This window comes from Poecile atricapillus, chromosome 10 (assembly GCF_030490865.1).
Source record: "Poecile atricapillus isolate bPoeAtr1 chromosome 10, bPoeAtr1.hap1, whole genome shotgun sequence".
In the NCBI taxonomy this organism is placed as follows: domain Eukaryota; kingdom Metazoa; phylum Chordata; class Aves; order Passeriformes; family Paridae; genus Poecile; species Poecile atricapillus.
Genome location: NC_081258.1, coordinates 2,322,534 through 2,336,346, shown reverse-complemented (window position 1 = coordinate 2,336,346; position 13,813 = coordinate 2,322,534). Strand labels below are relative to the sequence as shown.

Here is a 13,813-nt window from a genome sequence, read left to right as displayed (position 1 = left end):
CTGAACATGAAGAGCTTCCAGTGGTGTATTGAGCTGGGTTTGGAGCGTTTCCTTGGGCTCCTTGTGTTGTTCACTCATCATTGATGCTCTAAATAAAGGCTTGCAGGACTGTGGTTGTAAAGAAGAAATGGGAAGTTTGAAGAGAAATGTTTTGCTGTCTCTTTCTGTTTCAGGAGGGAGAGATCGAGCCAAACAGTTCAGTCCAAATCAAGGTGACCTTTAAACCCCTAAAGGCCCGAGAGTATCGAAGTGTGGCCTACTGCAACATCTCAGGTACAGCTCCTTTCCCCTGCTTCTCTCACCCCCACTGAAGCCATGGTGCAAGCCTGAGCCCTCTGGGCTCCCCTGGAACTGCTGGGAAGAGTCCCTGGGCAGCAGGGCAGTGCTGGCACATCCCACTGCCCCTGCAGCTTCCAGGGAGTCTCCTGTGCAAGGCCAGGGTCAGAATCCTGGGTCTGGGTTACTGATCCCAGAACAACCCAGGCAGTGCAGGGAGAAGTTTTCATGGCACGGCTTTGCCAGCATTTCCTCAAAGGAAAATCAGAGTCAAAGAGCTGCAGAGCAGAACAGCTCTAGAGAACAAGCACCAAGCCCCTCTAGAGCACTGACCTCCAGGATGGGTCCATTTGCATGGCTCCATCATCAGGCAGCAGGAGCTGAGTTAGAAATGTGCTCCCTGAGCCTGGATCACCTCCCACTGCCCACACACCACCAGACCAGAGGTGGCTGAGCCCCACTGAGCCCAGGGTCTTTGTAGAGGGACCACCCTTGGCCAGCACCTGCTTCTCTCCCTGTGTGGGAATTGGCACCTTGCAGCTCTCAGTCTGTGCAGATAGAACACAATGCTGAGTGTCAGAAGTTGAGGATTTTGGCAACAAAGTCTTGTGCTACTGGGCCAGGTAGTTTGGCAATTGCTGCCCAGCAATTTGCCAGGTACAATTGCCAAACTCTTGATGAGCTTTGTGCCTTCACTGAATGGATTTCAAAGCTCCTCTAGGTGCATGGGAAGGAAACCATAGAATCATGGTATGTTAGGGATGGAATGGACCTTAAAGATCGTCCAGTCCCAAGACCCCTGCCCTGGGCAGGGACACCTCCCACTAGAGCAGGTAGCTCCAAGCCCCAGGCAGCCTGGCTTTGAACACTTTCAGGGCTGGAACCTCCACAACTCCCCTGGGGAGCCTGCTCCAGTGTCTCACCACCCTCACAGTAAAAAATTTCTTCCTAATAGCTCACCTAAATTTCCCTTCTTTGCATTGATACCCATTACTCCTTGGGCTGTCACTACAGGACATCAGAGATGTTTTAAACTCAGCAAACTGGTGGCTAAAATTGGAAACCAGCCCAAGGAATGGGTTAGAAATTGGAAGTCAACCCCAAGGGATATCTCCTGAGGGAAGAGAAGGGTCCATATCTTCTCTTGCAGTATCAGGAGCTGGTTTTATCCAGCTCAGAGTCAGGGGCTAGTGTTCAGGCAGGCTGGAAAATAGAGTGTAACAGTGGGAATTATTGTACTGAAATGAGCATCTCTCCCCAGGCCGTGGGAGCAGGCTGCCCCTGCACCTCAGAGGGGAAGGCCAAGGACCCGTGGTTGAATTCAGCCGTCAAATGCTGAAACTTGGGAACATTTCTGTCAACACCTCCCACGTCTATGAGGTGAGCAGCAGGGGTGGGATGGATCCTGATGGCTCCTGAGGCAGCAGCAAGCCTGGTGGACCTGTGGAATTCCTGACAACATGGGCAGTTGTGGGCAGGGAATATTGGATGTACTGGTCAAATCTGGTGGGGTCAGAAAGGTGTGTCTGCTGTTCATGAAGCCCCAGTCCCTTGGCAATGCCAATTTTTGGCAGCTTTCCTTGGGGATCAGCTCAGAAGCTTCCTGAAAAACAACCCCTTGGCATATGAAACCCAGACTGGGTCAAAAAGCTGCACGTTCAGAGGCTTTTGTGGCAGCACCAGACACAAAGGCACCTTTGCATTGGACTGTTCAGAAGCAGCTGGAACAAACTGGCTGTGTTGAGCTTCAGTACCCTGCAAACAATTCTCAGTCGAGTGTCTCCTGCTTATTCCTGGGAGTCACAGGAAAGCCATCCAGCCTCCTGGCTCACTGCTGGCCCTTGCAAAGGGCTTGGGATTCTTTCCTTTGCTGACCCCTCCCTCACCACACTCCAGCCTTGGTGCATCTCTGACTCTAGAAAAAGAAAAGTGTTCCTGGGAATAAAGCTAAGGATCTTTCTACCTATTTGCCTCCCCCTCAAAATAGTGTCAAGTTTGCAAAAAAAAATAGAGAGCAACTGAAAGAGGGAGAAAATAAGGCACTGCATCATGCCAGACTCTTTCAAAAGCTTGGCTGTGGAAAAGAAAAACACACTGGGTTTTTTTACCAAAAGATGGTGCTGTCTCTATATTTGATGGTGATGCCTCGTTATCAATGTGTTGTTCTCATGATTTGGGAAAAGGTGAATGAGTAGATGGTCCTGTTGGAGCTGTGCTGAGTGGGGCAGTGGCAGCTCTCTGGTGATTGACTACGCAGCTGCCCCACGTTGCTCTCAGGGCCAGCTCTGAATGAGCTTGGTGATGCTGGCCAGAGCTGGACTGCTCTGTGTCCATGGGATAAGCCCAGGGTGACTCTGGTTATGTGCAATTACTGCTGCTTTGCATGAAAACCCAAAGGCAGAACTTGTCCTGTTGTATTTTTTGACTTCTGCCTTTCAGCAGCACAAAGCATCTTCTGACTTTTCTGTCTGGGAATTGCATCATTAGAAAATATCTGACAAGAAGGGAAGATTCCACATGAATTTCCATTTTGCTTTCTTGCTGCTGCAGGTGAAACTGATGAACCGAGGAGCTATAGATGCTCCCTTCACCTATATCCCTTCAGCCACAAACGTGGGCTGCTGCTTCAAGTTTGCACCCGAGGAGGGCGTCATTGCAGCAGGTGGGATCCGGACGATTCACATCTCCTTCAATGCCACCGTCCTGGGGAGCTTTGAGGAACAATTCCAGTTCCGTGTGGCTGCATCTCCTACGCCTGTGACCCTGACAGTCTGGTAAGGACTCTGGGAGCTTGCTGGGCACATCTGTAGCTGTCTCTGGCACATCCCCCACCTCCCTCATTTTGGGGTCGAGCAGAGGAAAGAGGAGTTTCCCGAGGTCTTAATCTCTGCTCTGATCCTGGCACTGCCCCAGTGTAGGGTGCCCGGGGGCTGGAATGACTCCTCCCTGCAGGGATCTCCCTCTGCCTTGGGCCATGGCAGGCAGTGGGATGGAGCAGCTTTGGGCAGCAGCTGCTCTGGGCTGTCCCAGCTGAACACCCAGCAAAGCTCCCAGGGCTTTGGAGATGGGGCAGCCTGGGTGATTCTGCACCAGCAGCAGTGTTTTTAAAAACTTCTGCTCATAATCCATCCCAAATGGGCAGCAGCAGCCTCACCTCACCTGTCATGGCCATGCTGTGGGGGACAAGCTGTGCTCCCAAGTCCTGTGCAGAGAGTGCTCCAGTCCCTCCTTTCCACAGCCAGGAAAGGGCTGGGAGACAGGGAACTGTGCAGCAGGAATGTGCCAAGGACATGGGCATCATCCCATGGGCTGGTGCCATTGCAAGAGATAATCCTGGCCCAGCAAAGGGAGAAGGGGTGATAATGGGGGAGGCAGAGCTCAGTCCTCAGTTCCACAGCAGCATGAGGGCTTGTCCCTGCTAGCCTGAGCCATGTGCTGGTAGGATAACGTCGTGCAAGCAGGAAAGCTGATGCTGGCTGCTCTGGAGCTTTGGAGCTAGGCTGCTGCTGTTGGGAGGCACTGGATCAAGGCAGTAAAGAAATGAATGCAACCTGCACTTGATTATACCAGTGAGATAAGGGAGATGGATCAAAAAAGAATAAGAAAATTATGACTTAGCAAGAGGAAAGTGGTTAGTAGGTCTGCCCGTAGTGGAGAAACAATTATGCTGGCTTTGTTTTTGGAGGAAAAGTGCTGCTCTTTTATTTTGGAAATCAAGAGGGAACCTTTCACCATCAATTGATTCTCCTCTGTCTTCCCCCAAACTGATCATGGGCTATTATTGCATAAGCAGCTTTCTCCCTGGGCAAGGGCAGGTGTCTCTTGTAGAGATGTGTAGAGCAGAGCCAGTGGCAGTCCTGGGAACACAAGAGAAGGCACAGTTCACTGGTCCTTGATTTTTAACCAAAAAGCAGAGTGGGCATTGATTGGTGTCAAGCACAAAATAAACTCGTGAGTGTTGTGCAGCTTCAAGTGCTGATTTCAGTGGATGTTGGTGACTTTTGGAGCCTGTCTGCTGGGTTCAAGGACAGGTGAGGTGGTGTGGTAGATTCAGGACACCCATGTTTGGTTGTTTAAGCCATTGCCCTTGGCTGTGCCGGCTGCTGCACTGGTGACAAGCTGGTCCTTTCCTCTAGGATTCATCTGTCCACTGTGCAGAACTGTTGCTGCTCTTTTCAGAGGATGCTTGGGGCTCCCCTGGCTTCATGTCTCTAAACTCTGTCTGTAATGATTGTGTGGGTCAAAATCTCCTGAGAAAGCTCCTCCATGGGAACACCAGTTGGAGCTAAGAAGCAGCAAAGCAGGGAGCCCGTGGCTGGAAAGGCTGGTTACAGAAGTTTGTGGGGACTTTTATGTCCATCACATTACAGATGGGGAAACTGAGGCAATGGAGCCATGTCTGGGTGTGTGTTCAGGGTCCTTCATGGCACCACCAGCACCTGGGGGCTTTTCCTGCCTGCCCTGTGCCCAAATCCCCACCAGTGGCTGTTGGCTGACGGCCACTTGGCTTCAGCTGCCTCCTGCCCACACGGACACTGTGCTGAGCACATGGTGCTGTGTTGATTGGAAACCCACGGTGCCCCTGGCACCAGGCTTTATGTCCCCGAGCCACGGCTGCCACAGGCTTTGTGAGTCCCTTTAACCGAGGCATTTCCTCCTGCTCTGTGCTCGTCATCGCAGGGGCTGTGTCACTGGACCTGCTTTACACTTCGACCTCCATGAGCTCCACTTCGGTGACATCTCCTTTGGTGAGTGTTCCCTGGGCTTGGGCACAGCGTGAGGGACCTGTGCATTCCAAAATGAACCACTTGAACATAAAAACATCCATCACTCGTGTTCTGCCACAGCAGCCTCTTCAGGCTGTGAACTCCAGGGCTGCTGGTGCCTCAGGTAGCATTTTGCCATTGTGAGATCAAACAGAACCAAGGAATAGAAGCTCTGGGCTGTGCCTAAAGTTGTTTTTTCCCCCATCTGTGTTCAAATGACTCTTGGTGAGCAGGCCTGGGAGAAGTCTCCTCCCCACAGAGCTGGCCAGCCAAGCCAGATGTGCACTGCAGAGCAGTGGTGGCTGGTGTCCGGGCTCTGCAGGACATCCCCACCATGTGTGGCTGTATCTCTGCCTTTCCAGCATGGAAAGCAAATCTCAGAGCTAAAGTGGGGTAAACCCTTGCAGGCAGCAATCACAGTGAGCAGCATGGGTGTGATGGCCCCCTTTGTTGGTGAGGTGGGACATGGTTCCTAATCACTGCTCTCGAAGCAAGGCTCAGGTTTGCCTCCAGCTGAATGTGCTCTGAGCTGTCACCTGCTCAGTCTGTTTGGGCCAAACCAAGAGATGCCTTAAGGATGCTGCAGAGAGAAACTGCATTAGGGTGCTTTGCATCACGTTCTAGCTCCTGATTCCATCCTCACTTTCTTTTGCTGTAGCTTCTTCTCAATGACAACTCACTGTTTATACACCTTGCAAACAGAGGGAGTGTTGGCAGACTTAACAGGGAATTTTACAGCTTGAATTTTCAAAGTAAATGCTCGGTCTGGGTGCACACTCATCAGGGAGAAATAACTGGTGCTGGTTTGGGGCAGGTGAAGGAGCTCTTCCCCATCAGAAAGAGAGACACTACCAGTGCTCAGCAGGGCTAAGAGTGGGCATTTTCAAGTTTGAAGTTTGGAATCAGTGTCAAAGGGAACTGAGTGATGATTAATTCCTCATGTAGCTTCTCGGTGAGCTGTAGTTCAGATAGTAAAGAGCTAAACTCCAATCACCCTTTCATCCTACCAGGGTATTCACACCAGGAGTCATGACACAATTGGTGCCTAAATGGATATTTGTGTCCTTTTCCCAGGCTTTCCCCGCACCATGACCTGTCGCCTCACTAACACCTCCCCGGTGGCCGTGACATTCAAGCTCCGCATGTCGGACGATGGCACGCAGCCTGCTGTCAGTAGCTTGGATCAGATATGCAAGGACAGTGACCCATCCTGGAGGAAGGGAATTCATTTCTATGTGGAGCCAAGGGAGTTTACAATGAATCCCAGCCGAGGGACCATCCTGCCCCAGGGACACCAGGATATCGAGGTATGGGAAGAATCCAGCCACACACGCTTCAGCACCAGGGCTAAAGCTTCACTGGAGTGTGGGAGGGCTTTAGCTCTGCTGCCAGCTTTGAGGATCATGTGAGTGAGAGATCTGCACTGGCCTGAGGCCTCTGTTAGCTGGGTTACTCAGGATGTTCCTGAAGCAGCACTGTTTTGTTCCCAAAATCATACGCTGGGATCACATACTATATGGTAAAGTACTGGAGCCATTCTTGTGTTTTTGAGAGCAGTTTCTTTGACTGCAAGTGGGCAGAGGAAGGATGAGGACAGAATGAGAGATGTCATTGTAGAAAGCAGTTTGCTTTTCTTCTTGGTCTCACGTCTCCTCTCCTGGGGAGCAGAATGATTTGTGTTCATTGCAGGGATCTCCAGTGAAGACAAAAAGCTCTGCAGCCATGAACTGCCCAGCACCTGCTGGGCCACATTTGCCCTCAGCTTCCTACTGTAAAGCTGAACTCATTCTGTCCAAGTCAGCAGATTTCATCTGCATTTGTGTCATTGTAGTCAGATGAAAAATTGGCCCCTTAATTTGAGTACAGTGGTGTGTAGAGCTTTAGCCTAATGTTTTCATTTAGCTGACCTATGCCCTAATAGCAAGGTGTGTTTAATAAATCTGGGATTGCCAGAAGGCTTTTGTTACTCTCAGAGACTGTGCTCTACACATGGATCAGCAGAATAATGAAATTAAAAAGTCCTCCCTTTCCTTACCATGAAAGAAGAACTGGAGAATAGCACATGTGGGTAATGAGCTTTTATAAGGAAGAATTTAGTGCTCTTCTCTTCCACCAGGTGACCCTGTGCTCCAACACGGTGATGGAATACTACCGGAAAATGCTGGTGGACCTGGTGGGCCTGGAGGGTGTTGGCAAGGAAGTGGCATCACTGATCATCACAGCCAGGTACCTGCACTTCCCTGGCCTCTCCCAGCACACTGCCTTGCACAGGGTTTGCTGGCTGCAGCTCCCAAGGAGAAGTGTTGTTTCATGTTCTCATGTTGTGACCAGCTGGACATGAGAACAGCAGTGCTTGGAAAGCAGCCTGTGGTGAAAAGCAGCCCTGCTCACAGCCCAGCACAGTCCTGGGCCTTTTTCTAGAGGCACCAGGAATGATATCATTTATTGGCCTGGTTTTTGGTGCTTGAGCTGGAATACATTTCCCAAGGGCCTGCTCTCCTTCTTCCTGCAAGAGATGGAGCTGTGCTGGGTTGAGACCCCCCTGCTTTGGTTTGGGACACACCAAGCAGCCTGCTGAGAGTCAGGGTCTGGTTCTGTTCATGAGGGCACGTGACAGTGGGGAAATGGCTCACAGCCAGAGTGGTGAGGGCAAGATCTTACAAGGGGAAAAGAGCCCTTGATGTGGCAAGTCAGCTCTAGTTTTTCTCCTTTCCTCTGCTTCCCATTTTGAGCTTTAATGTTTTCAGACTTAAACCAAAAGTTGTTCTTGCTGCAGCAGAATTCCATCCTGCCAGTTTCATGACAAGAGGGATGCAGTTCCCTGGTGCTGCTCCCTCTTGCAGGCAGAGCCATGCAGTGAGTGCCTGGGCTGCAGTTTTGTCAAGCAAGTGCAAATGGGGACAGTCAGTGCATGGTGCTGTGGAGTGAAGGACCAAGGGAGCTGTAGGAACTGGGAGGGGGTGATCACCCACTCTGTAGGGCAGGTGGTGTCCCATGCCCTCCAAAGCTGGGGCAAACAGCTGAGTTTTCAGGCAGGGCAACAGCCCCGTGGGAGAGAAGGGAGTCATTTTCACTGAGACCCTGGAGTCGTGTGTTCCTTGAGCCTTAGTGAGCACTGATCCTTGTTGGGAATGCTCCCCCAGAGCTCATGGATCACAGACACAGTTACAGGAGTCCTTGCAAGCCTTCTTGGGTAAAGGAGAGGCTGAGGCAGCTGTGGGACAAAGAAAGTGCTCTGCCTGGGGCACTTGGCAGCCTCTGGGTGCTGCCTCTCAGGGTTTGCCCCTCCTTGACAAGACCTGTTTGAGTGGGAAGGCTTTGAAGGCAATTTATCACTGTAGGGCTGTTAAATGTCTGTTTGACAGTGACAAATGGGTTATCTATCTTTGGGGGTAAGTGTTCTCTGTTCTCTCAGTATCTCTGATTCCCTTGGGGTCATCTCTTTGCCCAGATGTCTGGTTCCTGAGCTGCAAGTGTACCCCCAAATCATGCGCTGCAATCAGTGCCTCCTGAAGGAGCCATACGAGAAGAAGTTCATCATCACCAATAAAACTGACCTTCCTGGCTGCTACGGGCTTATTCCCCAGGTTTGGCATTGCATCCACCTCCTCCTCTCAAATATTATTGAGGAGATTATTAGGGGAAAAAAGGGTTTGGATAAGACCTTGCTGGTTTCTGTTCAGTCTTATTCAGGATCTTCTGAGAACAGGATCCTACCTGAATGTAAACTTTAGGAGGCAGTTTAACCTCCTGAGGAAACAGTTTATGTTCTAGTCTTCAGGGTGTTTTCTGGTGGGAGATCTTAGAGGGTTGTGAAAAGCTGCTGCACCCCCAGACACCAACAGCTGTGCTGGCAGCCTCCTTGCAGGACCCCCTGAGAATGCTAAGCCTGCAATTCTTGCATCTTATTTGGGCCTTTTCCCTTTGTCCTGGGGATTTTTAAAACGTGTGTAAGTTGCTGTGGCAGTGGATGTTAAGGAGTTTAAAGTTGAATTTGGAGGTCCCTCTGAAGCTGCATTTGATTCTGTCCCTTCCAGAAACGCAAGGAGGACTCTCCTGTGTTGTACTCCAGCCCCAAACCCTGTGGCATTGTCCAGCCTCACAGCACTGCAGAGATTCCGGTTACAATCGAGGTGCAAACATTGGGCGATCATCGCACCAATGTTCTGATCGGCGTGTTTGGGGATGAAAGAAACCCACTGGTGAGTGCAAGGGGAGATGTGTGCCTTTGTGCAACTCCTCCTGGCAGGGTGCAGAGTGTGCAGGGATTCTTCTGGGGCCAATCATTTGTATTTTGAAAGTTTCTCTTACTTTAATCCTTTTTAATTTGGAGGTGAATATGTAATTTCTTATTTTTTTTCCCCCAAAAGCCCAGCATTTCAGCTGGAGAGTGGTTAAATAATAAATAATAAATAACTTAAGTAGAGTTGAGCTGTTTAAGCTTTTTTAGGTTTCCCTGTTGTGGTTTGTTTTGGCTTTTTTAAAAATCTTTCTTTCCTGCTTCTTCCTGGAACAGAGAGCAGAACTCCTGAGCTCTGGAGAGCTGGCAGAAATCTATGGAACTCCAAAGAAGATAGACTTTGGCATGATCCCACCGCTACAGCCGAGCTCACAAACTCTTACCCTCTTCAACAAAGGTCTTGTCCCTGTAGACTTCAGGATAAAGATTGTAAGTACCTGTGGGGCTGTTTTCCAGGGAATTGACTGGTAAGTAGCAGCCATGACTTTTTATGACTGGTTTTTATATGCAAGATTTCCATCTGGCCCATGTGGTGTGAGAGGTGGCAGGATACTCCAATATTCCATCTGAGCGAGGCAAGAGGAACCTGGCTCTGGAGTGGTTTTAGCTGGGGCCCTCAGTGAAATCAGGTGCAGAGATGTTGGAGCAGAAACGAGTCTGGATTGTGTTGACAGGTCCTCCCTTAACTTTATGGAAGGTCTTTAGATGTGTGTGTCACATTTTTGGAGCTCTGAGATCAAGAGAAACCTGTGGTCCTTTGCTCCCCAGAGAGCCTGGATTTCCCTATGGTTTCCCTGTTCCAGCTCCATTTGCTTTGTGCCAAACTGCTGTTTGTAGTGGAGAGCAGGGTGTGAGCTCTGTCCTCAGGCTGCAATTGTCACACCTCCTGTGGCTCAAGCCAGTTGGGCTGTGCACACCAAGATGTGTGGGGGTTGTGCACCCCCCCAGCCTGGGATCTTTGTGCTGTTGAAGAGCATCTTTGGGGAGCAGCTGCAGAGAAAGGCTGTTTTAATATGTGGAGCTTGCACAGGGCAGAAGGAGCTGGGGCTGCTCCCCTGGCAGGGAGAGCAGGGCTGGCACAGCCAGGAAGGGCTTGTAGGCTGGGGCTGGGGCTGGCTGGGTTGTCTGCTGGAGGGGGAGATCTGGGAGGGGCTTGAGGTTGGTTTTTCTTCATGCTGGATGTGGTGAACTTGTGGAGCTGCCTCAAACCTGATACTATGGCCTTGTTTTTGTTTGTGGATAAAGCATCAGGCCATGTGGGAGAGTCCAGCCACAGCCTCCTGGGCCAAGGAGGAGGGCTGTGAATTTGAACTTGCTGCTTTTCCAGCTGTCTGGGGGATAAATGCAACCTTCAAGTGAGGGGTTTTTCCAGGACAGCTTTCTCTAACTCCACAATGAAATTCTGCTTTCAGCCTTTGCAGGGAGCAGTGCACCTTGGCTGGGTGGGCCTGGCATGTAAATGATGGGTTTCACATGCTCGTAGCAGGGCTGGGCCTGCAGAGCTGTGTCTGTACAGCTGTGCTGGTGCAAGACCTTTCCTCCCTCCTCTGAGCAGCTTCCAGCTCTCTTGCCCAATCCATGCAGTCCATGAGAAAGCAGATGACGAGTTCTTGGGAAGAGTGGGCCATGTGCACAGAGCACACATCATCCAGTTTCCTTTCTGCTTCTTGCTTTTCTGCTCTGCTATAACCATTTCGAGGTGGCTTTTCCAAAGCAGAGGGCACTGGGGCACCTCTCTACAGCTGATGGTCAGTGGGAAGTGAGGGCTTCACTCCTTCAGGGGATCTTGAGAAGCACTGATGGCCCCTTGGGCAAGAATAGTTTGGTGTTGGGGTTGCAACTGGTATTGCAGTGATGTTCTTCAGGATCTCAGCAGTGTCCTCCAGCTGTGTGGTTTCTGGAGTGGGATTTGAGCAGTCCTGGCTTCCTCTGGCCTTGGGCCTTTGTGAGAAGGCAGGAGAGAGAGAAAGCAGCTTTCCTTGGCACACACTCCAGAGCAAGAGTGGGGAAGGAACACTCTCCTGAGGATAAACATCCCTTGGGTTGGGCAGAACTGGGTTCATTAGGTGAGTCTGTTAAAGGAGAAGAAAATACAGGTTGGATGAGCTCTGCTGTTGCCTGAGACTGTAGCTCAAATTTAGGGAAATGAAGCCTTTATGATTTTTATCCTCCCCTCTTTAGTCTGTCCTTTTCTTATATCCCACAAGAGATGAAGGTGTATGGTTTCCATCCTAAATGCATCTTCTGCTTGTCTTACAGGCTGAAAAACCCCAGTGCTTTGTTCTTGAAACAGAAGAAGGAGTGATCCCCGCTAGGGGTGAGGTTCCTGTGACTGTCACAGCCATCCTGGATGACACTGGGCATTTTGCTGACTCCATCCAGCTCTTCATTGGGAACAGCTTTTGCTTCAGCTTCTTACTGAGGGCTATGGGCACTGGCACCACAATTGTCACAGACAAACCACTGGCCCCAGAGCTCAACTTGGGATACCAATTCAGGTAGGAGATCTCCCCACTCCCACCTCTCCTCCTGTCTCAACAAGGAGCAGTTTTGCTGTAGTCCTTCAGGCAAAATCTTCTTCAGTGTTCCAATCCCTGAGTCCTTCCCTGAAGGCAGAGATTCCTTCAGAAACATGTGGTGGCCAGTTGAGAGTTGTTAGATACCCTCAAAAGCCACTGAAAGGGAAACCAGTTGCTAAATGGCCACTGAATTGTCTTTAGTTGTAATACATTTATGTCCTCACTTGATCAAGCAGTGGTGTCACAGCTGCCCCAGAACAAAAGGTTCCCAAAAGGGCGCCCGGGTGAGGCGGTCCCTCCGTGGGGCTGAGGGACCAAGGGAAGATGGCCTCACACCCTTCCCTTCTGAAATGGCACTTCCCAGGCAAGCAGGGCCTGGGAACAGAGAGACAGGAGGGTACCAACCCCCCCAGGAAGGCAGGAGCCCACGGAGCAGTTCCAGAGCCAGATGGAAACTGCTGGTTTGTGTGGGGCCCGCACTGCCCCTGCCGCTTCCTCCTGCTGTTCCTGGGCCCTGCTGCTGCCCTGCTGTGCCCAGGGCCTCGATGGCTTTTTTGCTGCCAGCAGAGTTTGCAAAGTTCACTTCAAAACAGTTTCTAATTGTTCTACAAACGGTAGAACTTCTAAAAGTTCTACAAATGGCTATCAGTGCAAAACCAAAGCTGCTATCAAGGAGAGAGGCCCTGCTGCCCTGGTTTCCTCTCCTGGAGCAGGCAGATGATTTTTCCCAGCTTGCTGGGATCATGCAGAAGCTGCCTCTGAGCTGCCTTTTAGAAATGCCTGCAATCATACCCCACACACAAGGTCCTCAAGGGCAGCATCTCAAAGATTCACTGACAGTGTCGGGCATAGAATAATGCAAAATACAGTAACAGGACAAATCAGCCCAGAACAAACATTTTGGAGGAAAACACCAGGTCCTGTTAGTCTCGCCTTGAAAATGCTACATTAGCATTATAAGCAGATTTCTCTTTGCAATAATGACATCAGAAGGGCAGCTGATCAGACAGTTTCTGGTCCACATTAAGAGCTGGAAATGAAGACAGTCTCCAAGTTATTAACACCTCAGATTGCTCATTGGGAGCAATCTGATGAGCAGGGAAACAGCTGCTCCCACACCATTTTCCATCCTGGCTTCTCTTCTAGCCACCTTCCCAGTACTCATCAGTTCCAAGTAACAAACAGGGGCCACCATTTCCATCGGCTCTTCTGGAGCGTGGAATGCTGGAGGCCACCCAAGAAGAAGGGCCAGAGCGTCTCAGCCCTCAGCAGCCCGAAGGCCGAAGATGATTTGGAGCCCCCCGGTCGTACAAGCGCCGTGTTCGGGCTGGAGCCAGGCTCATGGGAGCTGCAGCCAGGCGAGTCTGTGGACATGGTGCTGCGAGGCTTCTCCCACACCCCACAGGTGAGGTCCCCACCAAGGGCTGAGCCTGGGGAGCCCTCAGATCCCCTCCCCTGGCCTTGTTCCACAGTGCCTTGACATTTGCCTGGGGAAATGAGCAAGGGCCTTCAAGAAACTGGTTTAAGACCGCACGTTTCTGTGGCAGCACCAGTTGCTTTCCTTGCTGGCCACCAGCAGACCAGCTAAGGCTTTATTGGGATTCCACAGCTACCAAAACCCAGTGCTGATCCCAAAGCAGGGCTGGAAGGAAATAATGCTCTTTTGGGGCAAACAGTGTTGCATGGTGAGTCAGCAAAGAAGGGCAGAGAAAGAAGTTACACTTAGACTAGGAGCACAAAAAGAAAGTGAATTAAACAAGTGCCAAGTGGTTTCTCTGGGGTAAGCACAGATAAAACAAAAGCCATGTGAAGGGAGGGAAGTTCTCACAGGTGCCTTTTGTGGGCATTGGGGTGCAGTGTTAGAGACAACTGAGTGCAGAATAAATCAGCTGCATCACGGCAAGAAAAGGAGGCAGTGCCCACTGTAACTCTGTGGCAGGAATAGGGCCTGTGGTGGGTGCTGAGCCAATGCAGGGCATTTGCTGGTGCCCTGCCACCATCCACTGCTGACA

General features: G+C 50.8%; 1 protein-coding gene across 1 annotated transcript in view; it reads left to right on the top strand.

Moving 5' to 3' along the window:
- The window catches only part of LOC131582750 (hydrocephalus-inducing protein-like), a 56,242-nt gene that overhangs the window by 12,389 nt on the left and 30,040 nt on the right, over window positions 1-13,813 (top strand). Inside the window, exons 9-19 of the mRNA XM_058846219.1 lie at window positions 174-273; window positions 1,538-1,656; window positions 2,827-3,050; window positions 4,957-5,024; window positions 6,117-6,349; window positions 7,159-7,268; window positions 8,494-8,629; window positions 9,080-9,244; window positions 9,559-9,711; window positions 11,542-11,780; window positions 12,948-13,206. Coding sequence (XP_058702202.1) covers window positions 174-273; window positions 1,538-1,656; window positions 2,827-3,050; window positions 4,957-5,024; window positions 6,117-6,349; window positions 7,159-7,268; window positions 8,494-8,629; window positions 9,080-9,244; window positions 9,559-9,711; window positions 11,542-11,780; window positions 12,948-13,206 — 1,806 coding nt within the window. The remainder of the gene's footprint in view (window positions 1-173; window positions 274-1,537; window positions 1,657-2,826; window positions 3,051-4,956; window positions 5,025-6,116; window positions 6,350-7,158; window positions 7,269-8,493; window positions 8,630-9,079; window positions 9,245-9,558; window positions 9,712-11,541; window positions 11,781-12,947; window positions 13,207-13,813) is intronic.